Raw genomic sequence first — 16,537 nt, 5'->3', positions numbered from 1 at the left:
TGTAATAAAATATCACTGATGTTTTACTAATACCACATAATTCTATTTTAAGAAAGATTGAGTACTACCACAAATGACTATTATAATTTAGCCTGTGATAAAATGTTAGTCCAATTTTTCAAAGACATTTCAGAAGGGGCTTTGATTACATTTTAAAGGCCATGAGAAAGAGGCTTAAAATTACCAATTAATAAATAATTTTGGAAGTTACGTTACTTAAAATAAACAAGACATGCTCTATTTTATTGTCCTGTATATACAGTACCAACTGAAAACGGTATAGTTTAATGTAAATCTATACCATAATATATCTGCCTAAGTACCAAAACCAGAATATAAATTTAATTGAAAGACTTATATTTAACCAACCACATTCATTACACATCTGGTAATTTCAGCTAAATCACTGGCATAGTTACTAAATATAATGTATCTAAACTAGGAAAAATTCCTGAATTTAGGGAAGCCTATTAATACAAGACAATTACCACACTTTATGTTTTGAAATTAGATTATTTGTTTTGGATGAGAATGTATGGACTAAGATTAGGTATTTAATAATTCATTCAGCCATTCTTGGAAATGAGAAAAAGGCAATATTTAATATGGTAAAACTTGAATTAATTAGAACTCAGTAAGACTCTCCAGTTAACTAAAATTCTGGTGCTTAATTGCTCAGATGAAGAGGTCAAAGGAAGGCAGCATAAATCAATGAAAAGAGTAACAGCCTAGGAGTCAGATTCAGCCTTGACCTCTCACTGTCATTTACAAGTTTAAGACTCAATGCAAATTAACATTCACTCATCTCAGTCAACTCATTACTAAAACTGAGCCAATAACATTGTAAGATAATATCTAGCATGGAGCCCAGCATGGAGTACTACATATCAGGTATTGAATGAATATTTCCTCAATAAACATCAGAGGGAAAAAAACCCAACAAATACACAGCTTCCAAAGTACTTATGTTCTGAGTCACACACATAGTCAATCCCTAGACACCATTTATGGCAACAGCTTCAACTCTGAATAACAATCACTAATACTTTGAATTAAGAGATGAGTAAGGTAGCCACAGCTCTTCACAGAGTTGGTTCAATAAACATTTGCTCTACACATCAAATTTTCCCTTTAAGTGGGTTTCAAGGTTTAGTTTTGGAATCCCATTTTGTTTATAGGTCCTGGCCTAGTTTTCTGACCTAATTTTGTCATCTTTATAGCTAGTATTTTGATCTCTGATTCCTGTGTCCATTTCTAAACTTCTTAGAACACTTAGTGGGGAAAGATATTATTGAAGGACTATTATTGACACCTCAGAATCCTTCCAAAGAACCTTTAACATGACAGCCGCTTTTATTTATTTTTTTAAATTTATTTTTATCCCTAGAATAGGCCTCAACAGAGCTACAAAGCAAAAGAAACATTAAATTTTCCCTGGTTACAGCAGCTGTAGAAGCAAAGCTTTTTGGGTATTTGATCCCTCCCAATTTGGTGCTGAGATAACCTCAAACAAGCATGCCTTACTGATATTAACAAAATAGGCAGGTAAAAAAATGTGTGGTAGGATACTATGGGTCAATGCTGGTAGAGGTTTATTTTTCTTTGTGGTAGTCACCTAAATACATGCAGAAAAAGACAAAGAATTAAAAAATTGTTATTAGGTACAGAAAAAATAATTACCCCTAGATGTTCTAAAATTCTCAATCACCAATGAGTAAACTCTATTTATTATATCAAAATCACTAAGAGGACAGTAAACTCACATTTAAAATATTTTTAACAAAGTTTGACATAAAAAGATTTTCAGTTGTTACATGGACCATGGACTTTTTTTTTTTTTTTTTTTTTTACGTGTGTGTGTTGTCTCTGTGATTAAAGTATATATATATATATTTTTTTGGTTTTCTATTTTATTTTATTTTATTTTATTTTTTTATTATACTTTAGGTTTTAGGGTACATGTGCACAATGTGCAGGTTTGTTACATATGTATCCATGTGCCATGTTGATTTCCTGCACCCATTAGCTCGTCATTTAGCATTAGGTATATCTCCTAATGCTGTCCCCGCCCCCCCCACCCCCCACCCCACAACAGTACCCGGAATGTGATGTTCCCCTTCCTGTGTCCATGAGTTCTCATTGTTCAATTCCCACCTATGAGTGAGAACATGCGGTGTTTGGTTTTTTGTCCTTGCGATAGTTTACTGAGAATGATGTTTTCCAGTTTCATCCATGTCCCTACAAAGGACACGAACTCATCATTTTTTATGGCTGCATAGTATTCCATGGTGTATATGTGCCACATTTTCTTAATCCAGTCTATTGTTGTTGGACATTTGGGTTGGTTCCAAGTCTTTGCTATTGTGAATAGTGCCACAATAAACATACGTGTGCATGTGTCTTTATAGCAGCATGATTTATAGTCCTTTGGGTATATACCCAGTAATGGGATGGCTGGGTCAAATGGTATTTCTAGTTCTAGATCCCTGAGGAATCGCCACACTGACTTCCACAATGGTTGAACTAGTTTACAGTCCCACCAACAGTGTAAAAGTGTTCCTATTTCTCCACATCCTCTCCAGCACCTGTTGTTTCCTGAATTTTTAATGATGGCCATTCTAACTGGTGTGAGATGGTATCTCACTGTGGTTTTGATTTGCATTTCTCTGATGGCCAGTGATGATGAGCATTTCTTCATGTGTTTTCTGGCTGCATAAATGTCTTCTTTTGAGAAGTGTCTGTTCATGTCCTTTGCCCACTTTTTGATGGGGTTGTTTGTTTTTTTCTTGTAAATTTGTTTGAGTTCATTGTAGATTCTGGATATTAGCCCTTTGTCAGATGAGTAGGTTGCAAAAATTTTCTCCCATTTTGTAGGTTGCCTGTTCACTCTGATGGTAGTTTCTTTTGCTGTGCAGAAGCTCTTTAGTTTAATGAGATCCCATTTGTCAATTTTGGCTTTTGTTGCCATTGCTTTGGGTGTTTTAGACATGAAGTCCTTGCCCACGCCTATGGCCTGAATGGTATTGCCTAGGTTTTCTTGTAGGATTTTAATGGTTTTAGGTCTAACATTTAAGTCTTTAATCCATCTTGAATTAATTTTTGTATAAGGTGTAAGGAAGGGATCCAGTTTCAGCTTTCTACATATGGCTAGCCAGTTTTCCCAGCACCATTTATTAAATAGGGAATCCTTTCCCCATTTCTTGTTTTTGTCAGGTTTGTCAAAGATCAAATAGTTGTAGATATGTGGCATCATTTCTGAGGGCTCTGTTCTGTTCCATTGATCTATATCTCTGTTGTGGTACCAGTACCATGCTGTTTTGGTTACTGTAGCCTTGTAGTATAGTTTGAAGTCAGGTAGCGTGATGCCTCCAGCTTTGTTCTTTTGGCTTAGGATTGACTTGGCGATGCGGGCTCTTTTTTGGTTCCATATGAACTTTAAAGTAGTTTTTTCCAATTCTGTGAAGAAAGTCATTGGTAGCTTGATGGGGATGGCATTGAATCTACAAATTACTTTGGGCAGTATGGCCATTTTCACGATATTGATTCTTCCAACCCATGAGCATGGAATGTTCTTCCATTTGTCTGTATCCTCTTTGATTTCATTGAGCAGTGGTTTGTAGTTCTCCTTGAAGAGGTCCTTCACATTCCTTGTAAGTTGAATTCCTAGGTATTTTATTCTCTTTGAAGCAATTGTGAATGGGAGTTCACTCATGATTTGGCTCTCTGTTTGTCTGTGATTGGTGTACAAGAATGCTTGTGATTTTTGTACATTGATTTTGTATCCTGAGACTTTGCTGAAGTTGCTAATCAGCTTAAGGAGATTTTGGGCTGAGACAATGGGATTTTCTAGATATACAATCATGTCATCTGCAAACAGGGACAGTTTGACTTCCTCTTTTCCTAATTGAATACCCTTTATTCCCTTCTCCTGCCTGATTGCTCTGGCCAGAACTTCCAGCACTATGTTGAATAGGAGCGGTGAGAGAGGGCATCCCTGTCTTGTGCCAGTTTTCAGAGGGAATGCTTCCAGTTTTTGCCCATTCAGTATGATATTGGCTGTGGGTTTGTCGTATATAGCTCTTATTATTTTGAGATACGTCCCATCAATACCTAATTTATTGAGAGTTTTTAGCATGAAGGGTTGTTGAATTTTGTCAAAAGCCTTTTCTGCATCTATTGAGATAATCATGTGGTTTTTGTCTTTGGTTCTGTTTATATGCTGGATTACATTTATTGATTTGCGTATGTTGAACCAGCCTTGCATCCCAGGGATGAAGCCCACTTGATCATGGTGTATAAGCTTTTTGATGTGCTGCTGGATTCGGTTTGCCAGTATTTTATTGAGGATTTTTGCATCAATGTTCATCAAGGATATTGGTCTAAAATTCTCTTTTTTGGTTGTGTCTCTGCCTGGCTTTGGTATCAGGATGATGCTGGCTTCATAAAATGTGTTAGGGAGGATTCCCTCTTTTTCTATCGATTGGAATAGTTTCAGAAGGAATGGTACCAGTTCCTCCTTGTACCTCTGGTAGAATTCAGCTGTGAATCCATCAGGTCCTGGACTCTTTTTGGTTGGTAAGCTATTGATTATTGCGACAATTTCAGAACCTGTTATTGGTCTATTCAGAGATTCGACTTCTTCCTGATTTAGTCTTGGGAGGGTGTATTTGTCGAGGAATTTATCCATTTCTTCTAGATTTTCTAGTTTATTTGCATAGAGGTGTTTGTAGTATTCTCTGATGGTAGATTTTATTTCTGTGGGATCGGTGGTGATATCCCCTTTTTCATTTTTTATTGCATCTATTTGATTCTTCTCTCTTTTCTTCTTTATTAGTCTTGCTAGCGGTCTATCAATTTTGTTGATCTTCTCAAAAAATCAGCTCCTGGATTCATTAATTTTTTGAAGGGTTTTTTGTGTCTCTATTTCCTTCAGTTCTGCTCTGATTTTAGTTATTTCTAGCCTTCTGCTAGCTTTTGAATGTGTTTGCTCTTGCTTTTCTAGTTCTTTTAATTGTGATGTTAGGGTGTCAATTTTGGATCTTTCCTGTTTTCTCTTGTGGGCATTTAGTGCTATAAATTTCCCTCTACACACTGCTTTGAATGTGTCCCAGAGATTCTGGTAGGTTGTGTCTTTGTTCTCGTTGGTTTCAAAGAACATCTTTATTTCTGCCTTCATTTCATTATGTACCCAATAGTCATTCAGGAGCAGGTTGTTCAGTTTCCATGTAGTTGAGCGGTTTTGAGTGAGTTTCTTAATCCTGAGTTCTAGTTTGATTGCACTGTGGTCTGAGAGACAGTTTGTTATAATTTCTGTTCTTTTACATTTGCTGAGGAGAGCTTTACTTCCAACTATGTGGTCAATTTTGGAATAGGTGTGGTGTGGTGCTGAAAAAAATGTATATTCTGTTGATTTGGGGTGGAGAGTTCTGTAGATGTCTATTAGGTCCACTTTATGTAGAGCTGAGTTCAATTCCTGGATATCCTTGTTAACGTTCTGTCTAGATGATCTGTCTAATGTTGACAGTGGGGTGTTAAAATCTCCCATTATTATTGTGTGGGAGTTTAAGTCCCTTTGTAGGTCACTCAGGACTTGCTTTATGAATCTGGGTGCTCCTGTGTTGGGTGCATATATATTTAGGATAGTTAGCTCTTCTTGTTGAATTGATCCCTTTACCATTATGTAATGGCCTTCTTTGTCTCTTTTGATCTTTGTTGGTTTAAAGTGTATTTTGTCAGAGACTAGGATTGCAACCCCTGCCTTTTTTTGTTTTCCATTTGCTTGATAGATCTTCCTCCATCCCTTTATTTTGAGTCTATGTGTGTCTCTGCACGTGAGATGGGTTTCCTGAATACAGCACACTGATGGGTTACATGGACCATGGACTTAACCACATTACACAAGTCTCAAAGAACATTCTAATTAATCATTGATATGGGTACTTTATGTTTTATAGCAATGCTTTCAAACTTAATACCATAAACCCCTTCCAGCTTTGACTCATGATATACTTTTTTCTTTTTTGAGACAGGGTCTCCCTCTGTCACCCAGGCTGGAGTGCAGTGGCGTGATCTCGCCTCACTGCAACCTCCGCCTCCTGGGTTCAAGGGATTCTGCTGCCTCAGACTCCCGAGTAGCTGGGATTACAGGCTCACACCACCATGCCTGGCTAATTTTTGTATTTTTAATAGGACGGGGTTTCACCATGTTGGCCAGGCTGATCTCGAATTCCTGTGCTCAAGTGATCCTCACACCTCAGCCTCTCAAAATACTGGGATTACTGGCGTGAGCCGCCATGCCTAGCTGTAACTATATTTTTTAAAAGACGAAAATGGCTTTATTTTAATATAAAGTTAATAGAGAGATGAACAAAGAATAAGTCATTTGTAATTCCATCATGCAGAGATAACCAGTTAAAATTTTGTTAATTTTCTAGAATTGGATAAATAGAAAGATATCTAAAAGTGAGATCATATTATATATGCTGTGCTCTCTTGGTCTGCTTTTTTTTTTTTTTTTTTTTTTTGAGACAGTGTCTCACTCTGTCACCCAGGCTTGATTGCAGTAGCATGATCAAGGCTAACTGAAGTCTTCACTTCCTGGCTCAAGCAATTCTCCCATCTCAGCCTCCCGACTAGCTGGGACCATAGCAGTGTGCCACGCCTAGCTAATTTTTGTATTTTTATTTTTTGTAGAGATGAGGTTTCACCATGTTGCCCAGGCTGGTCTTGAACTTCTGGACTCAAGCAATCCTCCTGTCTCAGCCTCCCAAGGGCTGGGATTACAGGCATGAGCTACTGTGCCTAGCCACCTACTTTTTAATGTAACAATATGTCATGGATATTTCAAAGACAAGAAAAGACGATCCATTACATCATTATATATATATAAACAGAACTTTCATACAACTAGTTTCTAGGTTGTATAGCCTGACATTTCCCATGACTACTATCTAACTGCTGATAGATGTGCTCCAGGAAAAAGTATTCTGTGAAAAAAAAGTCTCAATAACAAAATTTAAAAGGTATTTTTATTGTAGAACTTCTCAGAAACTTAAATACCTTAAATATATCTTACAAATCACCTAAAGTGGGATTACCCATAAAATATCATTTCCTAGTTATAGTTATTAAGTTTGTGGAATCTAGGTTCATAGTTTACAAACTTCTCTGTAAGTAAACATCTTAGACTATAGACTCTGATTCAGTAGTCTGGGGTGGGGTCCAGAAATCTAGTTTAACAACTGTCCCAGATGAATCTATCTTATCAGGGACCTTGGGAAGCACCATGACCTAGATGTTTCTTTTAAGTAATAGTTTTGAATTGAACAGAACCTGGGAACTTTTTCCAAACTATACACACTTGCATGGATCTTCTCCTCGTTTAAAAAGTTCCTCAAGTGATCCTGATATCCATTTCCCTCCAATCTCAATGTAAAACCATGGCTTTAATCTAATTCATGCTAGGTAGTTCCCAAATTTCTTTGACTGAAATGTGTTTTCAAACTTGATTCTGGAAAACATAATAGTAAACTCCCTTTGACAGCAGTTCATGAGTTGACTCTGTCAAAAGCAGCTAAAAAACTAAACTAAAACTAGAAATTTTAATACATATTAGGATTTTAGACTAGTTGCTGCCATCAAAGAGTTAAGTTAATGCGCAGGAAGAAAGAAAACAAATGGAGGACAAACTTTTCCTGCCTAAATATCATTCACTGTAAAGTTCTACACAAAATCAGGAAGATAGTACGTAATTTGTTTCACTCTTTTTATACTGTCCCTAAGTGAAAAGGCAGCAAGAAAACTGCAAATGCAAATAACACCTCTCTCCAATCTTGATGGACCAATGGTTGTCAAACTTAAGCATTATTATTATTATTATTATTATTATTATTTGAGATGGAGTTTCGCTCTTGTTGCCCAGGCTGGAGTGCAATGGTGCGACCTCAGCTCACCACAACCTCCGCTTCCTGGGTTTAAGCGATTCTCCTGCCTCAGCCTTCCGAGTAGCTGGGATTACAGGAATGCGACACCACACGTGGCTAATTTTGTATTTTTAGTAGAGATGGAGTTTCTCCAAGTTGATCAGGCTGGTCTTGAACTCCCGACCTCAGGTGATCCACCTGCCTCAGCCTCCCAAAGTGTTGGGATTACAGGCGTGAGCCACTGCACCCGGCCAACTTAAGCATTATCTTTAAGGTTTGTTAAGATATCTGGGCAGGCCTTCATTTGATATTTTAATTCAGTAGGTCACTATCTTTAACAGGTGATTCTTGTGAAAGTGTTTCATTGAACACATTTCTCATATCTGGCTAGATACTGCTGAATAGAAAAATATCAGAAAAGGCTGTGCTCAATCCACAAAACCTGTTTGTCAGGTTGTTTAGAATCTCCAAAACACGGGATTCAGTCATGTGAACTTTGGACAACTTGATTCTAAGAAAAATACAGTTATTTCTATTGATGATTTTTTTTTTTCCTAAAAAAAGTAGAATGAGGGAACATTAAAAAATGACTAATGGGGAAGAGGTATTGGATTATACTTACATTTCTTTATATTTTACTCTAAATTATTTCACTTTATATATTAATGACAAACTAGTTACTTATTTATACTTTAATCAATTTATTGTATGGGGAATTCTGTTGAAGGTTTGGAAAACTTCAACTGTGGCCTAGTCACATCTATGGGGAGCCTAGCCATTTGGATAATGAGACAAGCGAGATCTGCTTTGCCTTGCTGAAAGTGTACATAAGTTATAGGCAAATAAATTAAGTCTTTTAAGTAAAGCCTTGGAAGGCCCAACTTAAGGCAAAAATCAAAAGTACCATAAACTCGAGAACTTCAGGCAATGAGTGGAAACAGTGCTCTGAGTCCCAAACCTATGCAAAAGTCAAGCGTCACTGTTGCCAGAGGAAATCACAAAGTTCACATCCAGTGGATGGCATTAGTTACTTATTGTAATGGTTTCCAAACCTGGCTGCCCTTCAGGATTGCCTGGGAAACTTGTAAAAAATACAGATTCTTAGCTCTACCCAGTGAAATACAATCTTAGGGGGTGGTATAAGTCTAGTAAGGAGCCCACTAGATAACCACTAGTCTGTATGATGCTGTTCCAGAAATACCTGGATTGTGATATTTATATAGATGCTTCCTGGAAAAAGAAAAAAAATCAAACTACTTCCTCCATACATCACTAGGAAGCAGTTGACCTAAAATGTAATGAATGGAAAATCATCTGTAAACTTAGGAAATCTAATGTTATGGGAAAAATGTTAAAATTAAGAATGATGAAATAATGAAAAATATTTTTAAATTGTTTTTCAGGAAAAGCCATACAATGAGATTCTTACAAAAGAAACTATCTAGAGATTAGATAATAAATTTCATTGGAAAAAGAATGTTAGGCTACCATAATTAAATGACAATATTTTTAAAGTACATCAAAGCCATTTAATTCTGAACTTCTGTAAACTTTCTGGCCTTAATTCTCAAATAACTTTTCCTACCGCTCCTATAGTACTGTTAAGTTTCTTAAGGGCAGGGAATATACATATCTTATACTTCCATGATACTTACTAAGACCCAGCAGCTATGCAAAAATTAATAATTTCATAACATATATTTTTTGACTTGAAATTTCAACCTGAGTCAGGAGATACAGGTTCTGCAACAGTCATGAAGTAAACATGCATGATACTGATCTCTGTATTATCTAGAAGGCCTTTGACATGCTTGTTCTGCTGAGAATGATCTTCAAGAGCCAAAAAAATATTACTTCTTTTCTGAAGTCATCCTTGATTCTTCAAGTTAGAATTAATTTTTTTCTTCTTTGGTTATGGTTCTATCATACCCCATATCAAACTGATCTTTAGGGTTGTCATATATTTTCCTACTGTATTATAAGCTCTTTAGGGGCAAAACCTTCTTTCTTATCATCGCTGTATCCCTGGCTCCTTATATAGTGTTCTATGTATGTTGGGAACTTGATACATGCCTGCTGAATGAATGAATGAATGAATGAGTGACCATCACACAACATCCTATTCTTCAGAATGTGTATCCAAAATTTCAGGATCCACTCACGAATTACTTTGCTTACCCATTTCTTCCTTTCCTAAAACTGATTATTGCAAAAACTATAATTTGGAGAAAATACTTATCAAGCCATAAGTTCTATACAAACTATTCAAATATCAGTAAAGATAAAGGTTAATGAAAATAATTGAGAGAGAAAATTTTACCTTCTTGGAACAGCTGTCTGGCATAAGATGGTTCTCTGCCCTGAGGTTGGAAAAAAGCATAAATGCACTTCCTCACTAAATCTTCCCAGCCAGTTCTGCCAGCAGCTCTCAGGGAACTAGTATCAATAGAGATGATTTTACCTGTACAAGGAACGAAACTTTATATTTATAACAGCCTCTTTATATAAATCATCTGTATTTCAAAACTAACAACTGCATCTAAGAAATATTTTCTTTCCAAATACTCAATAAACAAAAGCATTAAAAAGCACTATTAATTTTTATTACATATAGTTATGAAGTATGTTATTGACATAAGAAATGGTTTTCATCTTGGAATGTGTTACGTCCTAGTATGTCATATTCTAAAATTCAATTCTGGTCTAGGATTAAAGTCATACCATAATGACCTGACACTACTGAGACTAATGCAGTTCAAACTCTTCTGGCTTGGTCTTTGGATTCTGCTCTCTGTATACTGATGACTGATTGGAAAGGAGAGGCAAAAATGAAGTATATTTTTTGGTTTAAATTAATTTCTAACTACTAAGTGAAGAGAATATGAGAAAAGAAGCAAGGCTTTTCCTTTCTAACCTTTGTTGGGCTGTAGGCAATACTGTATTTAAGACTAAACAAAGACTGAAGGCAACAAAAGTTAAATCAGAAAAATGATAAGTGAGAACATTAAGATTTGCTAGGCAGTATGCACATGGAACATATGCTTTATAAAATTTAGTGGTGATTCGCCATTGTTATCATATTTAAACAAATTTCCAAAAGACTATGAGAGAATTCAGGTAAGTTATTCCTCAGTTAACAGAGGGCCAATTAATCCAGTTTGTGAATATTAAGACCTGTTTTATTACGTTTTACAGAATCTTACAGTCACATAAAATAATACAAGATATATATAGTATATATAAATTAAGAATTAATGAGATAAAAACCTGCAAACCCACCACTCAAGTTCAGAACTTGACGTTACCAATATTGCTCCATCTCATGTGCACTCCCCCCTTGTCACCACCCCCATCTTTAAATTCTCCTGTGAATGGCCATCTAGACTGTTATCAGTTTTTTGCCATTACAATCAGCATTGCTATGAACATCTTTCACGTGCTGCATGGTACATGCATGTGAGAACTTCTCTAGTGTATATATGTAGGAACAGAATTGTTAGATTGTAGGTTATGTGAATGTTCAACTTTATATTAATTTTAAACTGTCTTCCTGGAACTTGTACCACTATATGCTTCCACCAGCAATGTGTAAGAGTTAGTGCTAATCTAACACCCTTTCATCACTTGTGTTGTCAGGCTTCTTTGTTTTCAAATTAGTAGGTGAAAAATGCTATCTCACTGTGGTCTAAATTTTTATTTCCCAATTATTAGGGTTCACCACTAATGTTTCCTCTTCTACGAATGCCTGATTAAATATTTTCCCCATCTTCCCCTTCTTCATACAATCAACTCAAATCTATCATCCAGTTTGTGCCTCCTCATTGAACTAATCCCCTCTTTATATATTTCATTTTGTTTGCTCAGAAATAAAATATTCATTAGACCTTTTTAACTTAGGGTCTTGAATCTGATGTATCCAGTCCTACTTGATCAGGTTATCACCTAAGTCTTGGTATAAATGTAAATAGTAGAAAGAAAATAAACTGAAACTCAAATAAGGGAATTTTGTCATTTAAGAACAGTTTGGGAAAAACCTGGTGAACACTGTAACTGAAACTATAAAAGATTTTAGATTTTTAAGAATTTTAATTGTTCAACCCTTGTTTCTTATGTCAGAGATAAAAAGTTGGTTATAGCAGGGATTCCACTGCTACATAATCTTCCTATGCAATAATGCTCCTCACAGGCAGTGACTAAGGGAGGCATGTGCATGTGTGTGTGTTCATGTCAGTGTTGGCCCCACGAGAGAGCATGAGAGTTTAGAGTTTGGGGACTGGCAGGAGAGAAAGTGATTAAGTTATCAGCAATGGTACCAGATGGGTAATGCAATGACTATCTTAGTGAAGAATCACGAACAGCTTGATTTAGAATACCTCTGCCTACTACAGGAAAGTATAACCAACCAACCAAACAACAATAAAAAACCCCACTGTTCAACATTTCCTAGTAAAATACTTTTTTCTTTTTTTTTTAAGAGATATGGATCATCCCCTGAAGAGTTAAAAAGTACTACAAAAACTTAAGAAATTAAATGTTTAACATTTATTATACTTATTCTTTTTAGCTAAGTCAATTCTACAATTTATATGTTAGTTTTACATTTTAAGCATATTTTATATTTCCTTGGTATCTTTGTACAATAAATGTGTACAGTATAGTGATGCCCTTTTAATAGTGCTTTAGTGAAAAGTAATGTAATACAATAAAGAGCTCCACATTAGGGCCTAAAGGTGTCCATTCTCGGCAAAGGCCTGTACGGTTTTGATCAAATCACCATCCCCTCGTCTGTAAATCTAGGTTGGATTCTGTGATATTTGAGGTTCCCTCTCTCTATATATACAGTTATTTTATGGCCCAGAGGCTAATTTTTTATTTTACATGATTATGGTTATTTTTATATATTTATACATATTACCAGGTATACCTAAAATTTTAACACCTGGGTTCTTAGAAACAAAACTACCAGGGATAACACTGTTCCTATGGGAAAATACAGTCCTTAAAGCAATCCAATTTAGAATTCAATTTATAGAAATGCAATATGAGGAAAAGCTGAAACATATTGTTCCTACATTAGCCTCATAACTTTTAGGCCTCCCTCGTCTCTGACATTTTTTCTGTGACCTGACAACAACCCTTTTCAACATATTTTCATTCTGCTATCTCACAAAGCCCTTATTTGGTTTCTTTTTATGTTAACTGGCTACTGACAGAAAAGACCAATTTTCCTTTTCAATGGACTCTATTTTTCCTTCATGCAAAACACTTTTAATTTTCAATAATTTAAAAAAAAATTTAAAAAAATTTAAATAAGAAATTTTTGATTTTGCACAAACCTACATATCCATAGTAAGTTTATTAAATTTTTCCACTGTTGTTCATGGTAGAGACTGGAAAGGAACATAATACATGGTAGACTCAAAAACAGAACGAAGAAAGGTATGATAATTGATAATTACTATCCTTAGATGCCATCTCTCCATGCTCAGAGACATTCTCTTTACTATTTTCTATTATCTGTGCTAATTTATCCATACTAGTTCTTTAGTAAGAGCAGTTGGAAGTTTATCTCTAAAAACACAAGCACAAAGCATACAACATTAGAATATTAGATTACTGGCACTAAAAAATTAATACATAATGAAATAGGATCTTATAAAAAGGTGGTAAAAGTTGGCCGGGTGCGGTGGCTCACGCTTGTAATCCCAGCACTTTGGGAGGCCGAGGTGGGCGGATCACGAGGTCAGGAGATCGAGACCACGGTGAAACCCCGTCTCTACTAAAAATACAAAAAAAAATTAGCCAGGCGTGGTGGCGGGCGCCTGTAGTCCCAGCTACTCGGAGAGGCTGAAGCAGGAGAATGGCCTGAACCCGGGAGGCGGAGCCTGCAGTGAGCCAAGATTGTGCCACTGCACTCCAGCCTGGGCGACAGAGCGAGACTCCGTCTCAAAAAAAAAAAAAAAAAAAAGGTGGTAAAAGTCAAAATGTACACTAAAACTAAACTTTCACAAAGCATAAAATTCAGAAGAAATTATTTTTAGAATCTTAGTCTGCTAGAAAATATACCTCTAATATTTATCTCTATTTTAAAATTAGAGAGGTAAGTGATATATATGTAACTCTGGTTGTTGTAAAAGCATGAACACACAATATGTTAGTGTAAAGATAAAATCAAATAATATAAGAAAAATACTTCATCAACTATAAAGAACAGTAACAATTTGTTCTTGCTGAGAATAAAATCTGAAGTAGGCCTTTAAGAAGAATACCTTATTTATAGGCAGTCTGTTACTCAGTTTGAGGCTCTCCTGCCCTCCTTCTAGTACTTCTAACTTACCTCTCTGTCTTGCTTATCTTTAGACTTCTGCAGCTCTGGTTCCTCAATTAGGAGTACTCGTTCTGCATCAAGACCCTTTCTTGCTGCCCCCATTCCAGGACCCATACTTTAAATAGTGGGCACCACTTCATCCTTTGGGGCTCAGTATCAGCTCCTCAGACAGGGCTTTGCTGACCAACTAATTTCATATATCCTCCCTTATACCATCTCATAACTTTTCCATCATCAAGAATAACACAATTTGTCACTGAATCATTTTTGCTCAACCATATACATCTTGAGGAATCACCTAGTGACTGGCACTTCTAGGGACTCAATCAGTATGTGCTAAATAAATTTAAAGAAAAAGAATTAAAAAAAAATAGCCAGATATGTTTAAGCATAATAGTAAAACTACCATATTCATATCTATTTTAAATAAATATGTATATCTACATATTTACATATCTATATCTTCTAAATTTATTTAAACATTTTATTCCATGATTATGAAAAATAATTTATAATCAAACAAATATAGGTATATAAAGTTATAAAAAGTGTTCTCTCCAGCACCCTGACCATGATAATGATTATAGTATCTAAATTGTATAATCTCAAGAGCACCATTTAAAATGTTTTCTGTATAAGACTGGGGAGCAAAGCCTAAATCTCATAGAACAGAAAGACATTCTGGATATAATTAGTTTTAAGGGCAGTCACATTATTAATACCTATGGAACATTCTGAACTTTACAATCAGTACCTGTAGTATCTTGCTTGGTCATAAAGGATTCTACACCCGTAATAGCTGGAGGCCGAGGTAATCGCCGTGCAATACAAATCAGACATGACTGGAAATCTGCCCAAAACAAGAAGGGGAAATTGAAGGATAGAGAGTAGAAAATGGTTTACATCTATCACTTGCCATTAACGGTTTTCATAAAAACAATACATGTTGGCCAGACGCAGTGGCTCACCCCTGTAATCCCAGCACTTTGGGAGGCTGAGGTGGGCAGATCACAAGGTCAGGAGATCGAGACCATCTTGGCTAACACGGTGAAACCCCGTCTCTACTAAAAAATACAAAAAATTAGCCGGCCATGGTGGCGGATGCCTGTAGTCCCCGCTACTCGGGAGGCTGAGGCAGGAGAATGGCGTGAACCCGGGAGGCGGAGCTTGCAGTGAGCCAAGATCACGGCACTGCACTCCAGCCTGGGTGACAGAGCGAGACTCCGTCTCAAAAAAAACAGAACAAAACAAAAAACAAAAAACAAAAACATGTTACAGGACCTGACATAATATTGAAATCATTCTTATCTGATAGTATATTAGAAATAAAATTGCTGGCAACCAAAAACTGACAGCTCCAGGTAGAGAGTTAGTTGGCATAAACCATTCCTTCCTATTGAATGCTCTTACATATACCAGAGGAGAGAGATGCATCTCATGTACTGGATGATAACAACTACAAGTAGTAGTTTTGGTTAGACATAAGTGGCACAGTGTTTCTTAAAATACAGTTTTGTAGTCAATTTCTTATATTCACCAGTACTTAATGGCTACAAAGATTATTCTTATAACCACAGTGTAGATAGTTATATGAGAAAAACAACCTTTGACTCTGAAGCACTATTTTGCTCTTGACAGATGACTTCATGTTTTTAGGATATACAATTTTTTCAAAGTCCCATTCCCAAATTTTGTTTTGAGGATGTTAAACACAATATCACACAGCTAAAAATGAACTTTAATCAAATAAAACTTGGCATGTGTATTTTGTAAAAAGTCTCCAGTTGATTGTTACCTCCGTTTCCTGGTGAGACCTGCTACGTACATGGCTTTTTTGCATCTGACTGACTTCTTGTCTACTACCTTCCCTTGTCCTTACTCCAGTTCCCAATTTGTGATTTTCTAAACTTAGCCCAGTCTAAGTTTACATGGAAAATTCATCCACTGTCACATATTTAACTAATTCCATGTTGACACCATGTTCATATTAGAGCTTCAGCATGTTTCCATCTGTTCATAAGTTTTCCCCTTGTAAATTACCTTGTATAGCCTGAAAAATGCCAACTCTATTCTCCAATGTTCCCTACACTCTAAACTTGAAACTTTCTAAAAATCAGAGCTGTTCAACAGTCTGCTGCATCTGGTACATTTCCAACTGGCAGCAGTTAGTTACATCTCTTATTTCTAGACAGCAAGTTGGTTTGAATTATTTGACATTTTAGTGGGAATGCCAGCTTAAAACTGAGAATCTGGGGGGCATATTAAAGGAATGATTCTAGATGTTAGT

The 16,537-nt window shown here is 36.1% G+C and overlaps 1 protein-coding gene across 9 annotated transcripts in view; it reads right to left on the bottom strand.

Annotated features, from left to right (window-relative positions):
- Positions 1 to 16,537, bottom strand: part of NCOA1 (nuclear receptor coactivator 1) — a 291,562-nt gene that overhangs the window by 67,088 nt on the left and 207,937 nt on the right. For all 9 annotated transcript variants that reach the window (XM_058426443.1, XM_032172384.2, XM_032172388.2 and 6 more), the window contains 2 exons: positions 15,005 to 15,100; positions 10,243 to 10,383 (listed from right to left, as the gene is read on the bottom strand). In XM_058426443.1, the coding sequence (XP_058282426.1) occupies positions 10,243 to 10,383; positions 15,005 to 15,100 (237 nt within the window). The remainder of the gene's footprint in view (positions 1 to 10,242; positions 10,384 to 15,004; positions 15,101 to 16,537) is intronic.

This window comes from Hylobates moloch, unplaced genomic scaffold (assembly GCF_009828535.3).
Source record: "Hylobates moloch isolate HMO894 unplaced genomic scaffold, HMol_V3 SCAFFOLD_13, whole genome shotgun sequence".
Classification (NCBI taxonomy): domain Eukaryota; kingdom Metazoa; phylum Chordata; class Mammalia; order Primates; family Hylobatidae; genus Hylobates; species Hylobates moloch.
This window is presented reverse-complemented; position numbering and strand designations above follow the sequence as displayed.